General features: G+C 47.7%; 3 protein-coding genes across 3 annotated transcripts; 1 reads left to right on the top strand and 2 right to left on the bottom strand.

Moving 5' to 3' along the window:
• Positions 1-7,094: 7,094 nt before the first annotated feature.
• Positions 7,095-15,520, bottom strand: LOC145419017 (histone H3-like). The gene is made up of 2 exons (XM_080287265.1): positions 15,295-15,520; positions 7,095-7,279 (listed from the first exon to the last, which is right to left on the bottom strand). Exons 1-2 carry the CDS (start codon positions 15,518-15,520, stop codon positions 7,095-7,097), a joined length of 411 nt encoding a protein of 136 aa, XP_080143391.1.
• A 1,175-nt stretch (positions 15,521-16,695) lies between these two features.
• On the top strand, positions 16,696-17,007 carry LOC145419032 (histone H4-like). The gene has a single exon (XM_080287278.1). The coding sequence runs from the start codon at positions 16,696-16,698 to the stop codon at positions 17,005-17,007; it is 312 nt and encodes a 103-aa protein (XP_080143404.1).
• Positions 17,008-18,722: 1,715 nt separating this feature from the next.
• Positions 18,723-19,094, bottom strand: LOC145418990 (histone H2A-like). Its single transcript, XM_080287240.1, has one exon. It carries the CDS (start codon positions 19,092-19,094, stop codon positions 18,723-18,725), a length of 372 nt encoding a protein of 123 aa, XP_080143366.1.
• Between the last annotated feature and the right edge of the window lie 2,341 nt (positions 19,095-21,435).

The following is a 21,435-nucleotide window of genomic DNA, read 5'->3' as shown; positions in this document are numbered from 1 at the left end:
CGTCCCTACACGCCGCTGTCGACATCGCGGCCCATCCACCCGCTCGCCAGGACCAACTGCAGCCTCAGCAGTGCCAAAGGCCAGATGCCGCTCTTGCAGCCCAATTACCACCTCACCAGGGCCACCACAAACCTCGGCAAGGGTAGGGGCAGAATGCCGACCTCGCGGCCCAGCCACCAACTCTCTGGCGCCGACTCCAGCCTCAGCAGTGGTAGAGGCAGATCACCCGCCCTGCAACCTGGCCATCAATCCATCAGGGCCAGTTCCAGCCTCAGCAGCGGTAGAGGCGGAGGGAGAAACTCTCAGACTTCTGCGAGAGACTGCTTACCCTCCACGGTCCCAGACAACGCTGGTTGCCTCCGAGTCCTGCAGTGGAACTGCGTAGGAGCTTGGAGTAAGCTCCCTCACCTCCAGGAGGTGGCTATCCGGGAGGATATCCATGTCTTCCTTCTGCAAGAGACACTCCTACCCCACAGCTCCCCTTTTCGGCTCCGAGGATACAATGGCTTCTTCCTCCCTAGGGTCCCGGGTGATGCGCAGGGGTGTGCCATCCTGGTTCAGGATCACATCCCTTGCAAAGAATGTAGCCCTCCTATTCACTGCGGTGAGGGTGTTGAGGTTCAAGGAGTCATCTTGCAGCTCGCCACGACCTCCTTAGCCATCTATAACGTTTATAGGAGCTATGCTGGGACTCTAGACATTGGCGAGCTCCTCCATCAGGCTGTAGCTGAGTCCACCCTCATTGGGGGGGACTTCAATGCCCACCATCCCATCCTATCCTCGCCTCACCCGGTGAATGAGGCTGGACGACATGTTGCCATTGCCCTCGAGGAAACTGCAGGGGTCTCCTTACTCAATGACTTGTCCAAGTCTACTCATGTCAGTGGTGGGAGGCTTGACCTCTCCCTAGTCTCTGTACCTCTTGCTGATGTGTCTATGTAATCCTTGCACCCAATCCTCACCAGTGATCATTTCGCTGTGGTGACGGAATTGCCGGCGGCTCCTCTTCCACCCCCACCACCACCTCCGCCTCGCTGGGACTTACGACGTGCACATTGGCCCGAGTATGCACAGACAGTTGACACCGCCTTGGACAAGGTTGTTCCTCTGCATTCCCTAGAGGACCATGCGGAGCAGGTTACCCATGCCTTACGTCACACTGCTGCTGCCTGTATTCCCCTCGCCAAGCGCCCCACAGTCTTTGTTAAGGACTACTGGTTTTATGACGAGCGGGTCCAGGAGCTGAACCATCGGCTAAACTCTGCTCGAAAGGCCTACCGTCGGCGGCTTTTCTCTCCAACCGGGAGATATCTGGCTGCAGTGGTGTGACATGTTTCGCAGGAAAAGCGCCGCATCTGGGACGAGGCTTGGATGAGGTGGTGTAGGTTGCATAATTCACGTTCCACACTTGGGGAGATGTGGGCGAGAATCAAGTCGGTCTCTTCTCCCCGACCAGCTAGGCCACCATCACATCCTGACCCCGTAGGTGAGGCAGATCGCCTAGCTGCCCATTTCGCTGCTCGTACTGCCACAACAAACCTCCCACAGTCTGTCAGTGACCTGCAAGCTCGCCTTGCAGGACCCCGTAGGGACGCTGTCAAGGCTGCTTGCTCTCGTCCTGATGCTGCAGACCACCCCTTTACTGTGGAGGAGCTAGATCGAGCGTTGTGCAGCAGAAAGGATACGGCTCCGGGCCCTGATAGCCTTGTATATTCCCTCCTGGCTCGCACAAGCCAGGGAGGGAAGGCGCGTGTCCTGGACCTGTTCAATCGCTCGTGGCTTGAAAAGCGTCGCCCTGGATTGTGGAAGATAGCCATTATTCACCCCATCCCCAAACCACGTGACCCGACTACCAAGAGGCTGATCTCCCTCCTCAGTTGCATTCCCAAGACCGCTGAGAGGCTTGTCCTTTCTCGACTTGTCTGGAGGTTGGGGCCGCTCCATCCCCGGCTATTTGCCTACCTCCCTGGCAGGAGTGCTCAACATTGCCTAGCCTCCTTTCTTGAAGAGCTGAGGAGTGCTCGTGGCATGGCTGTCTTCCTCGAACTTGAGAAGGCATTCGAACTTGCCAACCCAGACGCAGTACTTGCGGCGCTCGCAGCGAAGGGCTTGGGTGGTCGCCTCCTCTCCTGGGTGAGGGACTTCTTCCACGGCCGTGCTGCTTGTGTTTGATTTCAGGGCAGAGTATCCTCCCCCTACTCGCATGTCAATGACACACCCCAGGGCAGTGTGCTGAGTCCTCTTTTATTTAATATCTTAGTTGAGGACCTGCTTACAGTCGACTATGGCCAAGGGGTTACTCTGTTCTGCTATGCAGATAACTTGGCGCTGGTTTTCTCTAGACGGGACTGCTACACTCAGGCACCAACTGCGCTTTCCCGTCTACATGCCAAATGCTGTGAGCTTGGCCTTAAAGTCAATTTCCAAAAAACTAAATGCCTGCCTTTTGGTCTCCGTCACCCTGACCGTCCCCTTCTACTTGGGGGTAACAGCCTTGATGTCGTTCGCTGTCACCAGTACCTGGGTGTATGGTTCGACAGCCGTCTGATGTTTGCCACTCATGTCCGCTATATACGGGACCGAGCAGCTACCCGCATTACTGCCCTAAAAGCCCTTTCTCACTGCAACCTAGGTGCCTCGTACAGTGTCCTACGGACTTTTTATTCACAAGCTATCCATTCCATTGTGGATTACGGGGCTCTATGTCTTATCGGAGTCTCTGAGTCACTCCGTCTCTCTTTGGAAGTCCTGCAAAACACTGCTCTGCGTATAACGCTCGGTGCACCTCCTTGGACGCGCTTGGTCAACTTTCGGGCTGAGAGCGGTTTTCCCTCTCTGCAGCACCGCATTTGGGCACGAACAACAGCTGTCGTTGCTCAGCTCTGTCGGCATCGGCCCCACCTTCCAGTGTCTGTACTCCTCCAGCGTACCCTTGATCGGCCCCCAAATCCGCACCGTGGAGGTGATTGGATTCTGCTTGCTGCAGACATAGTTCGCAAGCTTGACGCTGCTGATGCCATCAGTGGTGGTCCTGACTTGCCCAATCCTGCATATGCCCCTGCTCCTCCTTGGCTCCCACCTGTGATCAAATATGTCGAGTCCAACATAGCGGTTCCCAGGTCCTCTTTTCCTGCTGTTCTTCGTCAGGATGCTTTCAGTCGTGCGGCAACTTTCTCCACTCCAGATACTGCAGTCTACTATGCTGATGGGTCTGTTGGTGATGATGGGTCTGTGGGTGCTGCTTTTGTTTGTGATGAGAGGGTTGAGTCCTGGCGTGTCACCTCCGGTGTTTCAGCCTACCAGACTGAGCTCGTTGCAATTCTCTGCGCCCTTCGCCATGCCAATCAACACCTCCATTGGCGTATTATTATCCATACGGACTCGCTTTCCTCCATACATGGCCTCCAAAAGCACTGCTACACTGACAACAAGTATCTCCTTACGTCCATCATAGTTGTTGCAACTTCCATCACAGGTCGGGGGGGTGAGGTTCACCTTCACTGGCTTCCTGGGCATGTTGGTATTGCAGTCAATGAGCGTGCTGATGCTGATGCTCGCCACGCTGGCACATTACCTGTTACCATATTTCAGCTGCGTCCTAGTCTATCCCTTCTCTTGCGACGGGTGGCTGATGCCGTCTGCCGACTTTCGCAGGAGGATCATCAGTTTCAGGTACATGGTATGCCAGAGCTACAGCATACACACCTGTGTCTGTTCCCCATGGCACACCTAACCACCTACTAGTTCCACTTCGCCACTTACGCCTGGGGTTCCCGTGCTACAGCCAGGTGACTAACAGCAACCCAGAGCCATGCCCTTATTGCTTTGAGGTCAGTGAGCAGCCCCTGCTCCATTATGTTCTGGACTGTCCTGCAACATCTCGACTTTGGTGTGATATTGGGACGCAGCTTCATGTTTGGGCTGACGACTTTCAACTGGCAGCAGAGCTTATTGCACAGACACCCATGTCTGCTATTTAGGGGGTTGTGGCCATGTACCCTCCCCCACGCTAGTATATAATCCTTGTTTTATTAGCAGAATATCTCTGACAGGCTTTTGTTTTGCCCGTATCCTCCCTTTAAGGAGGCGAATCTAAACCAACCAACCAACCAGCGCGTCCCCCATGACGACTCAGTCTCTCGCTCGCTCCCTCACCATGCACATACCGTCTGACTCGGCGACGCCATGCCACCCAAGACCTCCGGAAAGGCCGCTAAGAAGGCTGGCAAGGCCCAGAAGGCCATTGCCAAGGGAGACAAGAAGAAGAAGCCTAGGAGGAAGGAGAGCTACAGCATCTACATCTACAAAGTGCTCAAGCAGGTCCACCCTGACACCGGCGTTTCCTCCAAGGCGATGTCTATCATGAACTCTTTCGTGAGTAACATCTTCGAGCGCATTGCTGCAGAGGCTTCACGCCTGGCACACTACAACAAGCGTTCAACCATCACCAGCCGGGAGATCCAGACGGCCGTCAGGCTGCTCCTCCCTGGCGAGCTGGCCAAGCACGCCGTGTCTGAAGGCACCAAGGCTGTCACCAAGTACACCTCCTCAAAGTAGAGAGGTTACGCTCTTGGCCATTTCAATATTTCCGGCTCCAATCGGAGCCACAAGATTTTCGATAAAAAGGGGAAAGACAGACTTACAAATTTTCCTCTCAGGAACTCTGGTTTGTCGACTTTTTTTTTTTTCCTTCATATCTTTCTTTCATTCTTTCTTTCTTTCTTTTCCGCAACGGTGGTTTGCGATGGGCACGTAGGCACAGTCGAAATGTTTTGAACTAGGGTTGGGGGTTAAAACAACAGAGTCAAAATAAAAGAGTAAATATGGGCGTGCGGGCCTTCTTATACATCTGGAGAACCAACAACAACGTACCGTAGCCCCAAGAAGTGACGGCACAGTTTCAGATTGCTTCGGTCACTCTCCACTCTCATACGTTCTATTAACCCAGTGAATATAAGTTAAACATTCAGTGCCTTCATCACGTCATGCCAAATAACATATTTATTATATCGCGAAAATAATGATGTAAAATGAATAACAGGAGGCAGTGATATATTAGATCGTAACACTTAGTTATCTTTCCCGATTTGAATGAATGTGAAATGTATTAACTTCGCGCGCGGTGGCCAGTACGCCTATAACTCCCAGTCATTTTTTTTTTTTTTTTTTTTAATAAACTCTAATGTCCTGCTCAACAGAAAATGCTTATTTGGAAGTTTTGAACTCAATGTTTGATTTATGAACCTCTGCATTTTATTACTCTTGCGAATCGATTATGCACTGAGGATATCAGACACTGACAGTAGGTAGCATTCTCCAAGGAGCTCCGACTCTAATGTAGGCAAATTTCGATTTTTTTTTTTTTTTTTAAACTTCTTTCACCGATAGCCCTCTGTCTTATAAGAAATAATCCTGAGATTTTTCTTCATGGGAAACTGGCTAAAGGCAGTGTAATAACTGCATGTCCTTGAGTGAATGTTATCTCCTTTCGTGCGTGTTGATCGAAACATTTAAAATAGCTTACTGGCTTACGCCTCCTTCCCGCTTTCTGTCGTCGTCCATGGAGACATTGGAAACGGAAATAAATGACTTGAAATTAATCCCTCGTATTGTAACGGAAATTATTATTTTATAAATAATCATTAATCATTTCCAATGTTTATTGAAGTTCGCTTTTGTTCAGTCTTACGCTACCCAAAAATCACTGCCTGCTACCATGCTAGATTTGAACTCCACAAAATAATTATTCCCGACTCTTCCTGAGCGCCAGTTGTGAAATATCAGTTTGTTCCGTTTAGGAATTCCTATGATCGTAACTAACCAACTGCTTCCTACAATAATTTTGAAATATACAGATAACTGGTCATGGATTTATTGTTTTTTGTAACAATTTTACCTATTAGGTTTCACCTCGTACAGATATAAGGAAGAGTATGGACACTATCGCTGACCGAAAACTTCTGGATACTCCGCCGGCACTTCTTAGGCCGACTGTACCAACCCACACACTCAACAGGCGTACAGTAAATACATGCATGGCATCGTATCATGCATATTCATGTCAGTCTACAATCTGTACGTACATACAACACATGTGCACAAATACATTTATAATGTGTGCGCAGTGACCTACACATGTACGTACACACTAAGTCATGCTCACATACACACAAGCCCTCATACATCCGTACATACAGACATACATGCTCACAGACACACACATACACATACGTACAGTATAAACATACAACATACATACATACACACGCACAACTGCAGGTAAAAACCGATGGGTTCAGGTTCACTTTTTTTTTTTTCTCAGTATAGTAACTGAAGGATTTACCGTGGGTTCGTGGTCACTGTCAAACCTTCATGACGGGTACAGAGCATCTCCTAATATGCAGCGGGAATGCCTTTCTCTTTGTGCAAGCCTGTGTACGTTTATGAGGGCGTGAGTGAATCAATCAGGAAGTAAACGAAACAGGCAAATAACGACTACAAAACCTGCGACGTGAACAACAGATCAACAAAATAAATAAACGAATAGGCAAGTATTCCCCCCCCCCCTTCCAAAAAAAAAAAAGTAAATGATTGAAAAAAAAAAAAAGTATGAATGAATGCATGTATGTAAGTATGTAAGTAATGAAGTTCATTCGTCTGCGTGTGTAATTTTTTTCACCAGGTCGGTCAGGATCACTTGATGGTCGTGATCGTCAGCTTTCACCCTCCCGGAAGGGAGCTGAGAGCTCATATAGTCCTATCTAAGGGCAAGGCTGTGACCTTCACACACGCACACACCCGTCCCCTTGCTCCAGGGGGACAGTAACCACTCACTTCGTCAGTGAAACTTTTCGCAACCTGAGCGAGGCGCGAACTCCCGTCCACCAGTTGGCAAGCAAGAACGTTACCACTGTGTGTGTGTGTGTGTGTGTGTGTGTGTGTGTGTGTGTGTGTGAGCATGCTTCGCTGCGGAAAAGCAAGAGCTGATATATGGAAACCTAAACTGAGGGTCTGTCATCATCTCTCTTTGAAAAAGGGTTTTGGCCCTGAAAAGGGCCGAGATTTCTTTCGATCGAGGTGAGGGGCCTCTCGCCTTAGGCGCGCTCGCCACGGATGCGGCGGGCCAGCTGGATGTCCTTAGGCATGATTGTTACACGCTTGGCGTGGATGGCACACAGGTTGGTGTCCTCAAAGAGACCGACCAAATAGGCCTCAGACGCCTCCTGCAGAGCCATGACGGCAGAGGACTGGAAGCACAGGTCAGTCTTGAAGTCCTGGGGTGGGATACTCAAAAGCATTTAGGACATCCTATCTCTCCCAGGGCGCCCTAACTTCCCCAGTGCTGTTAAGTTGATGTACTCAAAACACTTAGGACAGCATACTCAGAAGAAATTAGACACTGTAGGCAGCCATCTTGAGTAGACATAGGATGCTCGGATTTAGGGCAGCTACCAAGCTGCCCTAAATGGAGATAGGACACGAAAACTTGATAATGTAACCGCGTTTAAAGCTCTACCACCAAAACACCACTCAACTCACCACCTTGTTGACACTGACAGACTGACAGAGATGGAGCTTGCTGCTGCTTATGTGTTTGGGCGTCGATTAAGGCGTGAAAGAGTGTACAGGGACCCACTAAACCTATTACATGTGAGTGACGAACACTTGTTGAGGTATTACAGATTTCCTCGGCATGAAATTCTACAGCTGTGCCAGGAATTGGACCCACACATCGCTCGCCGCACTAGAAGATCTCATGCCATTCCTACACATACACAAGTGCTAGTGACTGCGATTCCTAGCGAGTGGAAGTTTTCAGAGTGTAATTGGAGACTCAGCTGGACTGACCCAGGCTAGTGTAAGCAGAGTTGTGAATTCTGTGATCCGTGTGTTGTGTGACATGGCAAGGGTTGAAATTAAAATGCCTAGAAATAATCTGGAAATAAGAACAACTTGCCAAGGATTTTTCCGAGTGAATGGGTTTCCCCGTGTGATTGGTGCTATTGACGGCATCCATATTCCAATCAAAGCACCCAATGTGAATGAACATTTGTATGTGAACAGAAAAGGTTATCACTCAATAAATGTGCAAGCGGTATGTAACAGCGAGCAGATCATCACAAGCTACGCTGTGAAATATCCTGGGAGTACACATGACTCATTCATTTGGGCCAACAGTCATCTGCGTGCTCGATTTGATGCAAGTGAATTCGGAGACACCCATCTACTTGGTAAGCTGTGTGGTGTAGTAACCATTAGGGAATGAGGTTAGGTTAGGTTGGGTCAGTGGGTTAGGTCAAGTAAGGTTAATGCTTCTTTCCCAACAATAATTATGTAAAAAATGAATACACTTACAGGAGACATGAAAAAAGAAGTAAAAAATATTGGAAAAATCCATTCAGAATTATTCAGAAATACCAATTAATTTAGCATAGATTCCTCACCTTTATTATGAGAACTGTGCAATTAGAAGGGGAGTGAATGGGAGCATGACCCATATCACTTGGTACAGTACCGTAGGCGGTCTATACAGTATACTGTATATAATGTTAGGGTTTGAAAGCGGAGTCAGTGGGAGCATGACCCATATCACTGGTACAGTACACCGTCAATATAATGCTAATTTGTTAATCACTTCTCAATTAGCACAGGCCCTGTAGATTATGTAGTCCATATGGTAATGAATAACAATGGCCTGGAGAAACATTTGGTGGTCTTCAATGAGGGACTGAGTGTAAGACGATGAGGGGGAAGGAAGTATTTATTCATGTTACACGGTATATATCAAGGATCTACTGTACTCTCTCTCTCTGTCTATGTGTGCTGATTTCCTTTTTCCTTCCGTGGCCTTGGAGCCCCCTACCCCTACAGTACTGTAAGAGAATAATGGGGTTTAGATAATATTGATGATGATGATAAGTACTGTATGTATTATTATTTTCATATTACATTCTGACGTGGCCAATTGTTGCTTAAGATACAGTACTGTGTATGTTTATCAGTACAGATACAGGGTGGCACATGCTATTAACTGTACCATGCTGTCAGTCCTTACCAACTTTATTTTGTACCTTAACAGTAAAGTGGTGGACAACATATGAAGTCATGTTGTTGTTGGATATGTGGCTAAGTACAAAAGAAGTGACCATGTTGATTGTGGCTGAAAAATTTTAACAATTCTCCTATCAGTTGCAGTTACTGATACTCTCTTGTTCATACAAAAACTCTGTATTCTTCTTTTCAAAATTTGTGATGCATTCTTAGAACTGTGTGGCTCACAGTCAATGATGATTGTAATAATTTTAAACTTTATATTGTCTACGCAACACCAAAAGGTAAAATGTCTCAGAAGCCATTATGAAGAGGGTTCTTTTTGAAATCGAGTTTCAACTTTTCGCAGGGGACAGTGGGTACCCCTTAGAACGGTATCTAATGACTCCATTCGCTAGCCCCAATACAAGAGGACAGGAGAGATACAACCGCAGTCATGCCCGAACAAGAGTGATAATTGAACAAACTTTTGGGATCCTCAAATGTACATTTAGAAGCCTTCATCACTCTGGTGGGTCTCGCAGTATGAGCCCAGAAAGTGTGCACAAATTATCATTGCATGCATGCTACTTCACAATAGGTGTGTGAGACGTAGAGTGCCACTTCCTGATGAGTTGGACGAGTTGGAGGATGATGACGAGGATGATGGTGAGGATATAGATAATCCACCACTACAGGAGGCTGCTGTGGCAAGACAAGGACATGCTCATCAAACTCGCAATGAGATTGTTGAAAATGTCTTTGCTTAGAAGCATCCATCAACAAAAACAATGCCTTTGTATATAGTGTACATAGAAATGCAGTCTTAAGTGTGTAGCCTTACTTTGGAAATTACTGGCAAGGCTCTGTTTGTGTTTATTTTCATAAAAGTTTCTGCATTTCAAAACATAATTTTTGATACTTGAACAGTGGGGTACAGAAACTCAACAAATTTTATAACTCAATTTACTTATTGTACTAAAGCATCTGAAGATATAAAACTAATCTCACTCATTTTGAAAATATGTTTTGCCCCTAGTAAATTCTTTGTAAATAAATAAATATATTTTTCTTAACTTCCTTAAAAGATATTTCCTTATTGTAGTAAAGCATTTAAAGGTATAAAACTAATCTTACTCTTCAGTAACCAGACAAGACACTGGTACATGTTTTCTGTATGTGATGAAGGATTTACTGAAGTTTTGTCTGTTTTCAGATTTGATGATTTAGCTTGAGTGAAATGGCAGCACCACAGGAAACAGCAATATGTGTCAAATGGCCAATTAAGACTAGACCCTGCACTCAAGTTCAACACAACTTTCGCACAAGATATAGGAGTAGACCACCAGGATGGAACAGCATCAGACAGTGGTACAAGGCCTTCAAAGAAACTGGACGTGTTTTGAAACAGAAGAGTCCAGGCTGACCAAGGACAAGTGCACATACCAAGAAAAAAGTTTGTGAATCAATTCAACGATCTCGAGATGACCATCAAAATGATTTTCTTGGGTTTCTTTGAAATGATTCACAAACTTTTTTATTGGTATGTGCACTTGTCCTTGGTCAGCCTGTGCTCTGTTTCAAAACACGTCCAGTTTCTTTGATGGCCTTGTACCACTGTCTGATGCTGGTCCATCCTGGTGGTCTACTCCTAGATCTTGTGCGAAAGTTGTGTTGAACTTGAGTGCAGGGTCTAGACTCAATTGGCCATTTGACATATATTGCTGTTTCCTGTGGTGCTGCCATTTCACTCAAGCTAAACCATCAAATCTGAAAACAGACAAAAATTCAGTAAATCCTTCATCACATACAGAAAACTGTGTCTTGTCTGGTTACTGAAATAACAAAAACTGACATTGGTCAAATCATTTTGGAACACCCTGTATTGCCTCTACATTAAATTCTCTGTAAATAAATATAAATCTCTTTGGTACCTTCCTTTAAAAATAGAAGTTTCCTGGTACTGAACTTGTTAACAAAACTGCATCTCCTGCATGCTAAATGAGACAATGTGAAGTGATTAACTTACATAGACTTGCCAAAAAACAACATGGCTACAGTAATCAAAGGCTAAATGAGGTCTTATCATGACTTTAGATAATGATAAGTTTACATTTAAATATTATCAGATTGGACATCATGCTACTATGTAATTAAAAATGTTTTACTGCATGACTTTAAACAAAAGAAAATGCAATACTTGTGCTTTACTATAAATGAAAAGATTAAGAACTGTTGAGGTAGTAATTAATACATGGAAAAACAAATACTTCAGCGTCTTAAGGCTGCCACATCTGCTATTACAGCCAGCGATGAGGCAATTTGCTGCAGGACATCCCTCAGCGTGTCCCTTATCTCCATCTGTACAGTCAGCATTTGTTCTAACTGCCACGGCTGCTAGGGCCACGACTCCTGGCCCTAGGACTGCTTGGTCTACTTTGGACACGACTCTTGGGTCTGGGACTGCTTCCTCTACTTGCTTTTGGAGGTGGTGAACCCCTCTTACTGTACATGTGCTCCTCAGTCAATGTCTCAGGTACGCTGATGTTGCTTGAGTTTTCGAGTAAGTGAATAACTTCAACCGTGCTTGCTACCCCAGACTCATCTACTAATTCAGCTAACAGCGACTGGGACTGGTCAGTGGAGCATGTTGATTGAAGGACTGGTAAGCGATCATCTAGGCCTGACTCTTCCAGCACATTATGTCCATGAAGGCTCCAGGAAGTATGTGGTTGTGATGGATGGTCCAACCTCGTCTCCTCCGACACTCTGCGTCCATGAATGGCACCAGAAGTAGATGGCTGCGGGTTGTCTGTAACAATGGAAAATGCTGTGTTGTAGTAACTTTAGCTTTAAACAAGACACCATTACTTTGGGATATTACAGTAACGTACACCAGACACTCTGACCAATATGTGTTATGTACCACTGTGAAACATCATGCAAGATGATACATACAGGCCTTTAGACCCTGTTCACACGAGGCGTTTTCAATCGCCCGGTGGCACAGGCGCGGTAGTAAAGTCAATGGCAGTCGATGGAGCTGTTCACACGTAACTGCGGCGGTTCCCAAAATGCAACAGTGGCAGGATCACCCTGGCAACTGCGTGTTCGCCGGGCGGTTCGAGATACATACAAGTCAATAGGATGGGACACACACAATGGTGATGCAACACCCAAACACTCGGTGCCTCCTGTACATCCATCCTGGCACTGGATGCCTGTCAGTCAACACCTACTTATAATAGGTGGAGCCACCTGAAATGCCCTGTGTGAACAACACCACGCCTGTGCTGCCGCGCAGTTGAAAACGCCTAGTGTGAACAGAACACAAACCCCGGGAGAATTCCACCCAACTCACATTATGTCATTGCCGTTGTGTATGGTTACCAGTCCTTCAGCAGCTTCATATGGCAGCCAGTTATGGTAGAGGAAGGATACACTGTCACTCTGTGCATGTAGGTCTCCGCTGTAGGCCTTGGTTCAGGTGTGCAAAGGCCAAACAGCAAAGTGAACATTGAGTTTTTACCACAACAGCAGGGGAATGGCAACCCTTTCAGTGGTGTCCCAAAGGAACTAGGACGATGTGGGAGGTTTTCCAAAGACATACCGGTATGCTCCTTTTTTTGTGTGTGTGTGATTTTTTCATGAAACTAGCTAAAATTTTCCTATTTTTTGCCACTATTTTTATTACTCAATTTCCATAACAAAGTGATATGATTTTCAATCCTTTGTAATGTTAACTCAAGGTACAAAGCCTAAAGTTCCTTCATGTACATTTATTTTATTAATGCTCCCTATTTAGTATTTTTTTCCAATTTTCCAGTTTCGGGTGAAAATCACCTGGGGTTTGTGATAGTGTTACTAGAATTTAGGGTCAATATTCTAGGGTTAAAGGGGATAGCATACTCTTCTCATATTCAAGACTACCAATTCCTTCAAATTATACAAAGAACAGACAATACCAGCTACATTAAGTTACTTTGTTGCTTAGATTATTTTGGAGGAATCACACCAAATTAAACAAAACTAGCTATATAATATTCTTAAATCCCACACGCACTTCACTAGGTAAGCATTCACTAGATAATCATTGTGTTCCATTGCACCCTCTATGTTGTTTTTTCCTGAGACTGTCTGGCCAAACAGTGCCAAGTCCCCGAGAATGCCAAAACCTGAATCAAGCACCCCAGCAGAGCCCCGGCCCCAATCATTGCCTTCTATGAGAAAACTTAGGGCAAATATATATGGTAAATTACAGTACAATTTACCTGATAAGTCCGGTTCTTCACTCTCTTGAATGCCTGGGAATCCCTCGATGGCCTCCTGCTCTAGGAGAGCAAGCATTGCTTCCTCTGACAGCTTCCAGACAGAATCTTCTCGCTTTCCACCACCTGTAAGACGCATGCAATTACAGTACATGAAATATCATAATTGGTTTAACCCTTTGACTGCATAAAACAACTTTAGGAATTACTCTGGCTAAAACCAGATGATTTTACTCATCACTGGGAGACACCATGCAGGCAATGGATTTAAATAACACTGTCTTAATTATGGGGTATTTCTGAGTTCTTGACAATACCATACTTTGCTAGGCATTATTATGGATCTCTGTTTAGCATCAACTAGGTTTCCAGAAAAAAGGAAGACTTTAATAAGGAAATATTAATTGCCAATTCAAAGTACAGTATGGTACAGTGATTGGAGAAATTCTTTACAGGAGCTTTGCCTGCTATTTTCCAATTTCTTTCAGCGTTTTATGCATACTTTTTTGGTGTTCTATTAATTTCTGATGAAATTACTGAGCAGTCAGACCTTTCATCCTAATTTATGTTAGATCTCAGTAGTTTGTCCAGCCAAACAGTTTGCTCAGTCTTCAGTAGCCTGCTGTAATTAGGTTACCGTAGTTTGCCCTCCTCTGATTAAGTTAGATTAGGTCAAGTCAAGTCTGCCTGATTTTTAATAAAAAAAAAATGGGTTGAATATATTTGGTTGATTAGGTGAGGTGTGATTAGGTTAAAAGGTATTACCACTCCATAATTTCACCAAAATGAATATAGCACCAAAAATTGTGCATGGAGCACTGAACCAAGTTGTAAAAATAGAATGCACACCTCTCATTAAGAAGTGCATACCACAAGTGCTGTTTTGGCAGGTGCCAGTAGTCAGCCATGGTCCAATTAGCTACCAGTTTGGTTAGATCAGGTCAAGTCAGACATATTGCAGAACATAATCAGTAGGTGATTTGTGGGTGTTAATACTTTTTTTTTTTTTTTTTTTTGGTTTCTCCCACTATTGGGGAGAGTGGTGTGCACTCAGACCTTTACCTGTTTCTAAAGGAAAATAAATTTGGGAACAGCTATTGTTAAGAATCAGCCACCACAAGATAATCCTCTTCTCATTGGCTACTGCACTCTCAATCTACTGTCGAAAGTGTGTATATCATTGTAGAACCTAATCATAACATGGTATGAAACAGTTTTCAAGAGATGAAATGATAATGAAGATGATACTTACCTGTCATTTTCCTTTCCCTCGTTTCCTTGGCTGCCTTCTTCACGTCCGATCGGAAATTTCGAAACTTTTTCTTGATTTCACCCACATCCCTTATCACTCTGCTCATACTGTTAACAGCATCCGTTACTTGTCTCCATGCACTGTCTTTTGCTTTGGCCGTCACTTCTGTTGATAGTGTTTCTAGTATCACCTCACGTCTTTGTGCAACTTCGGTTATGAGTGTTATTAGTTCCTCCTCACTGAAATCTGCTGCTCTTCTTTTCTTTTCTGGTGGTGGCATGTCAGCTATGACTTCACAAGTGTAACAGGATGAAACAACAAACTGTAATCGTGCCTCTTTCTTCCACAGCGTGCGTCCCACGTTCCCATGTTGACGTTCATACAGCTAAACACGGATTCACGGATTCTTCCTTCTTATTGGCTGGAATAACTTGAAAGACTCCACCTGATTGGCTGAGGGATATATGACATCAGAGATGATTTAGGGCGCCCTAACTATTTAGGAACAGGTTAGGGCGCCCTAACTATTTAGGAACAGGTTAGTGCGCCCTAACTATTTAGGAACAGGTTAGGGCGCCCGAACTATTTAGGAACAGGTTAGGGCGCCCTAAAAAAGTTTTGTGTATACCATCTTAAGCCACGAGATAGGATGTCCTAGCCAGTTCCTATCTTAGGACGCCCTAAGTCAGATAGGGCGGATTGGCTGCCCTAAGTTAGGGCCTTTTTGAGTATCCGGCCCCTGGGCAATCTCACGGACGAGACGCTGGAATGGCAGCTTCCTTATAAGCAGCTCAGTGCTCTTCTGGTAGCGACGGATCTCACGCAGGGCCACAGTGCCAGGCCTGTAACGATGGGGTTTCTTGACGCCGCCGGTGGCAGGGGCGGACTTGCGAGCGGCCTTGGTGGCCAGCTGCTTGCGAGGGGCCTTGCCTCCAGTGGACTTATGCGCAGTCTGCTTGGTACGAGCCATGGCGCACGACTGAGGGAGCGAGAAGAGCGAGAGTGTTGGCGTGCCGCGCCTGGCAGCGGCCTATTGTGTCGCCTGTCTCAGGACTGGCGACATGTAAGTGGTCGGGGTGTGATGTACATGGCGGTGATTTACTGTTCATGTTTTTTCGATGCAATTCCTGGTTTGCTCGCAAAATTTGGCATGCCCTGTGGCGTGACCTGGCTACGACGCCTCTCTAGGATTGGCCTCCTGGGAGCTGGGGTGGGGCCTAGGCCTGAAATCAAGGTTAGATGGATAAGGTTCGTACTTGCACGACCGACACTGGGTTATATAAGGGTGGTTGGCGTCCCGCCTCTCGTCAGAAGCGTCAGCCCCGTCCTCAGCAGCCTGTCCAACCTCGCACAACACCGCGAAAACGGCTGCAGTTGGATGCTCCTCTTAACAGAGGGACTGCCACCATTCCCGACGACCCGGCACCGACCCTGGACCTCGAACCGACTACTGATCACCACGCCACGCCACCGGCAGCTGAGGAGGACACGGAGACCATCCCCGACCCTCCAGACACCCTAGATCCTGCTGCCATTGACGATGGTGATGAAGACACCACCATGGAAACAGGCACTGCATCCCCTCTGCCACCAACTGAAACCATCAAGAAGAAGAAGAAGGGGAAGAACAAGAAGAGGAAGGCAGAACAACTTGCCCCCTCCATCAACTCGACACTCGACCTGCCTGCACCCACCACCGCCACGAACGTCAGCCCTCAGGAACAAGCAAGAGCCCGCATCAGAGACATTTTGCCACCCCTCCATCCCACCATCAAGCAACGTCTCGACTCGTTATCCTTCGACGAACTCTTCGATCAGAGAGACAGCTACTGGGACAACAACTTCTCAGATGCACTCGACGCCCTACTAAGACTCGCGACTCCAGTGTCATTCCAAGAACAACACGAACGATGCCTGGAAGAAATAATAGACACTCACCCCGACGACACAGCGATAATGAACTACATTGTAAACCGGATCGAACACGAACGACAACAGCATCTTCACTGACCGGGCTAATGTATGGCCCGGCCTGCACTATAGGTGCAGGAAATCTACGAACGAACGAACGAACGCGGGGTCATCATCATTGTTGGTGCTGGGAGCGGAGCGGACACTCACTACTGGGTCTGAGCAGCTGACACTATGACTGGTCGAGGCAAAGGCGGCAAGGGTCTGGGCAAGGGAGACGCCAAGCGACACCGCAAGGTGCTTTGTGACAACATCCAGGGCATCACCAAGCCTGCCATCCGTCGTCTGGCTCGTCGTGGCGGCGTGAAGCGTATCTCGGGCCTGATCTACGAGGAGACCCGCGGTGTTCTCATGGTGTTCCTCGAGAAAGTGATTCGCAATGCTGTCACCTACACTGAGCACGCCAAGCGTAAGACCATGACCGCGATGGACGTGGTGTACGCCCTGAAGCGACAAGGGCGCACCCTTTACGGCTTCGGCGGTTAAGAGGGTGCGTGCATAACTGCATGGCACTATTCCACCTGGCCACGGCAAAGCACACAACAACAATAACCCCTGGACCTCTTTTAGAGGTCCACACCTAATTTCTGTGAAAGAGAATGAATGAAGGCATAGTAGTCTAAGTAAATGCAGACGTTGAGCAGGTTAGCTAGCACCAAAAAGTTTTTTTTTTTTTTTTCAATGTAACAGATATGAAGACATGTAATGCAACCCAACCAACTCTTACCACACCTAACATAACCAAACCTAACCTACCCTAACCTAACTGAACCATACCAAACCTCTCTCTCTCTGTCTCTCTCTCTCTCTCTCTGGCTGTTGTAAAAAAAAAAAAAGGGGGGGGATTAGGCAACTGTCAATTTTGCTTCTACATCTAATTTTAATGGACGTCTGCATACATATACATTATCACTTATTTTGCTGGGCCATTGCTTTCTCTGACCCTCTGATCTAACACCCCACCCCCCCATTTCAGGAAAGCTTTCCCCATACCTATCAGGGCAATTTCCATCCTGTTGCGACAGCATCTCCTCTGCTGTGCTCCGGGAGTCGCCTCCATAAGTCGTGAAGGCATATCCCACTAATCCAAGGTATTTCTGACTTCATATGCACGAGTAGCAAACTTGAAGGATGCACCTAGAGAAGAGAAAACAGTCAGTCACGTCGGTGAGGCACCACACACACAGTGCATGATATGAATGCCTAAGTGTTAGACAGACAGAATGTTTGCATATGAACAAGTTATCCCTTGAATTTGTCGCTGTCACGGCCGTTTTCTCTAAGTGCCAAAACCCACCAATCACCCATCGTACAAGCATTGCATCAACCGCTGAGGCCTGAAATCAAATTTAAATGGATCCGGTTGGTACTTGCACGACCGCAAGTGCATTATATAGAAGAGATGGTTGACAAGGTGGCTGACACTCGCCTCCCAACAGTTTCACTAAGCAGGCTTTCACCGGAGTTCGCAGTTCGATGGCTGCTGCTGCTGCTGCTGCTGCTGCTGATGATGATGATTATTATTATTATAATTAATCTTTGATGATGATGATGATGATGATGAATGAATGGATGGATGAATAGATGGTGGTGGTGGTTTTTGATTTTGTAGTAAGTAGTTGTTGTAATACTACTCTCAATGACGAGAGAAATGAATGAATAGTATTTTCTTCATTATTACCATTATTGCTATTTCGGGGTGTTAAATCCACCATGGTCGTCACCACACGGATAATATATATACTGTTGTATACATCACCATATCCTCTGTCACTGAACGACTTTGTCCATTCCTTCGATGGTGGGAGAATAGCCATCATCACCTGTGTTTTCATTCATCCACCCGGCCAGGCATTTATTTAGGAGGCATAATTATACAGTACAGTATTATGTAGGTGCAGTTGGGAACGGGACAAGACGCTATGTAATAGTAGGAATAATAATATTATTAATCGACCTTCACTGATGTCAGTAGCTTCTTACATCCAACCGAACATAAATATAGCCACAGACATATGCCAGCATTCAACACATACCACATTATACGCACATACAGACACATACATACAGTATACCAACACATTCATCCATACACAAAGATGATGTTGGGCAATGCCAAAGTCTATTCTCTCTCAAGAAACGAATGTGGCTCCTAAAGGAGCCGATGGAGGTGAAGAAGAAGAAGGATTTCTTGTAAGTGTTTACTTCTTCTCCGTCTTCTTGGGGAGCAGCACAGCCTGGATGTTAGGCAGGACACCTCTCTGGGCGATGGTGACGCCAGAGAGGAGCTTGTTGAGCTCCTCGTCATTACGGATAGCCAACTGCAGGTGACGGGGAATGATACGAGTCTTCTTCTTGTCACAGGCTGCGTTGCCAGCCAGCTCAAGCACTACAGCTGCTAGGTACTCCATGACTGCAGCCAAGTAGAAGGGGGCACCAGCACCCACACGCTCGGCGTAATTGCCTTTATGAAGGAGACGGTGGATCTTGCCGATGGGGAACTGGAGCCCAGCCCTGCTAGATCGGGACTTGGACTTTCCCTTCACTTTGCCTCCCTTGCCACGTCCGGACATGGTAGTAGTATCGTCTTCGTCGTCGCTGGAGTAGGACCTTCAGAAGAAGACTAATGCGTCACCCGCCCACGACCTTCCCTTAAATACCCGTCTTCCCGATCCGGCCCCATCCGACCCGCGAGTGGGAAGGAGGCAGAAGCCGGGCTGCGATCTGGCATCAAGCACATGTAAGGATTTCAGCAAGCGCGTCCCCACCCCCTGCTCGCAGCCCACCTCTCGCTGAGGCAACACCACCGCTGTTCCCGGCGGGACCAGCTCTCCACAGCAGCCGTTTCAGCCGAGGGGGTCAGGCCTGTCCTTCCATCATAGGGAGCGCCCTGGTCGGTCCACCAGGAGGCTTAGGATCCTCCGCCCTTTATCTACCCGGCCGACGGCTCTTCCCTCCATCACCACCAGGACCGGGGTTGTGCCCTCGTGACCACCTGGACTGAGCTTCCCCTTTGTGCATCCACCTGCTGCTGTGGAGAGCTGGAGCGAGTGATGGGGGTTGAGGGCAGAGTCAGGACGCTTCCATCGTGAGCTTCGGCGCCCTCACCATCGGCGCCGTTCCGTCTACATAGCTCTCGTCCCTCTCTGCCCTCTACAAACACCGAGCAGCCGGCCGCCAACCACCATCGAGTCGTTTGGGGATTTCCACCTGAGCTTGCCGGCGCCCCTTCCATCGGCGCCGTGCAGTGTACCGCTCTCTCCCCCTCGCCTCGTTGATCATCGGGCTGTTTCCTCACCACCATCGCATCGTTCCCTTCCTCTGCTGCCCTTGCCCTGTCTGCCAGTCTGCCGTCCATGCTTTGCTCCTTCATTGGAGCCTTTTCTGCATTTTCCCGGACGGGCTCTCATGTTTGCCCGTTCCCCACCATGCTGTGGGGTGAATATACAAACAACAACAACAGCGTCCCCCCCCCCCGGATTCGCGGTCCAGCATCGGTAGCAGCAACATCTCCTTTCTCCAGCATGGCCTCTACTTCTGCCACAGCTCGCGACCCGTTGAGGGGGGCTGATCTGGCAGCTGAGCCTGAAGGAGGAGAGCAGACCACCACCATCACTGGCACCATGAAGTGGTACAGCGTCAGGGCGAAGTACGGGTTCATCCGGCGCCAGGATTCTGGCGCCGATGTATTTGTGCATCACTCAGGGATCGCTGCTACCTCTTCTCGGCGCCTCTCGCTCTCATTACGCCAGGGCAAGACAGTGGAGTTCCACATTCTCCGGACACCGAAGGGTCCCAAGGCTAGAGACGTCACTGGACCGGGAGGTGCAGCTGTGCAAGGCTCTGCCTATGCACAGCGGCGCCCCACGGCCCAGGGGCGCCAGCCTGAGGATCCCCAATGTCCTGGAGATGTGGATACCATTGTCGCCATGTGCATCGCGATGGCGAAGGCTTTCTATGGCGGTGACAAGGCAGCAATGCTCGTTCTACTCCCTGAAATCTTTGAGAAGAATGAGCTGCCACGCCTTGTCTTCCCTCAGAGCTTCACTCGTGATGCTCGGCCAGCCCCTCGTCAGGAGCGTCACACCACCACATTGCAGCCTCCCAGACCCTGCACAACACCGCGGAAAAGGCTGCAGTTTGACGCTTCTCTAAATAGAGCCACTGCCTCCTCCTGCACTACCTCTGCCCCACCCATGGACATCGACACCAACACCGCCGAAGACCACCGCGCGCCGTCAGCAGCTGAGGGAAGGGCCACCTCTCCTGTCCTTTCCATCCTACAGGAAGAAAGCAACCACACCTCCCCCTCACCACCTGCTGCTGTCGTGAACCTCCAGGCCACCGAGGAGGCTTGTACCTCTCCCTCCCCACCACCGACATCGAACAGGAGGAGGAAGAAGAAGAAACAGCCCAAACCACCGCCACCTGCCGAGATAGATCCTGAACGCCCTACTCCACACGCTTCTCAACCTGACCTCTGCTACAACGACACCCTCAGCGAGGCAGAAATCTCCAGCATTTTTAAGTCGGCCTTTAATTCCGACATTCTCCTAGGCTGTCTAAAACAGACAGACATAACCTTATTTTCCAAACTAACCAGCCCCAGCAGTTCCTCGTAGAGGCTGCTCCACTGCCATATCTGATAACTCTGGCTGGCTCTCCACCCTGAGCCCGGGTCCATTTTTTTTTTTTTTTAATAAAATGGACGAATCTCAACAACAACAGCGGGTCCCCCATGCATGTCAAGTCGATGACCACTCTCTACCTGGCAGCCGTGGTGGAAACACCTCCCACCCTTCCCTCTGACATCTGGATGACTCAGCATCTTGATCTTGGGGAGCAGAACTTACGGATGTCTCTCACTCTAGAGATAAACCGCTGCCATCTTATAGCTCTGACCTGCCCACTCTA

Source organism: Coenobita brevimanus, chromosome 117, assembly GCF_032717465.1.
Source record: "Coenobita brevimanus isolate Jiangsu-jjx chromosome 117, ASM3271746v2, whole genome shotgun sequence".
Taxonomy (NCBI): domain Eukaryota; kingdom Metazoa; phylum Arthropoda; class Malacostraca; order Decapoda; family Coenobitidae; genus Coenobita; species Coenobita brevimanus.
The sequence above is the reverse complement of the archived record's forward strand: the minus strand, read 5'-3'. Positions and strand labels throughout refer to the sequence as shown.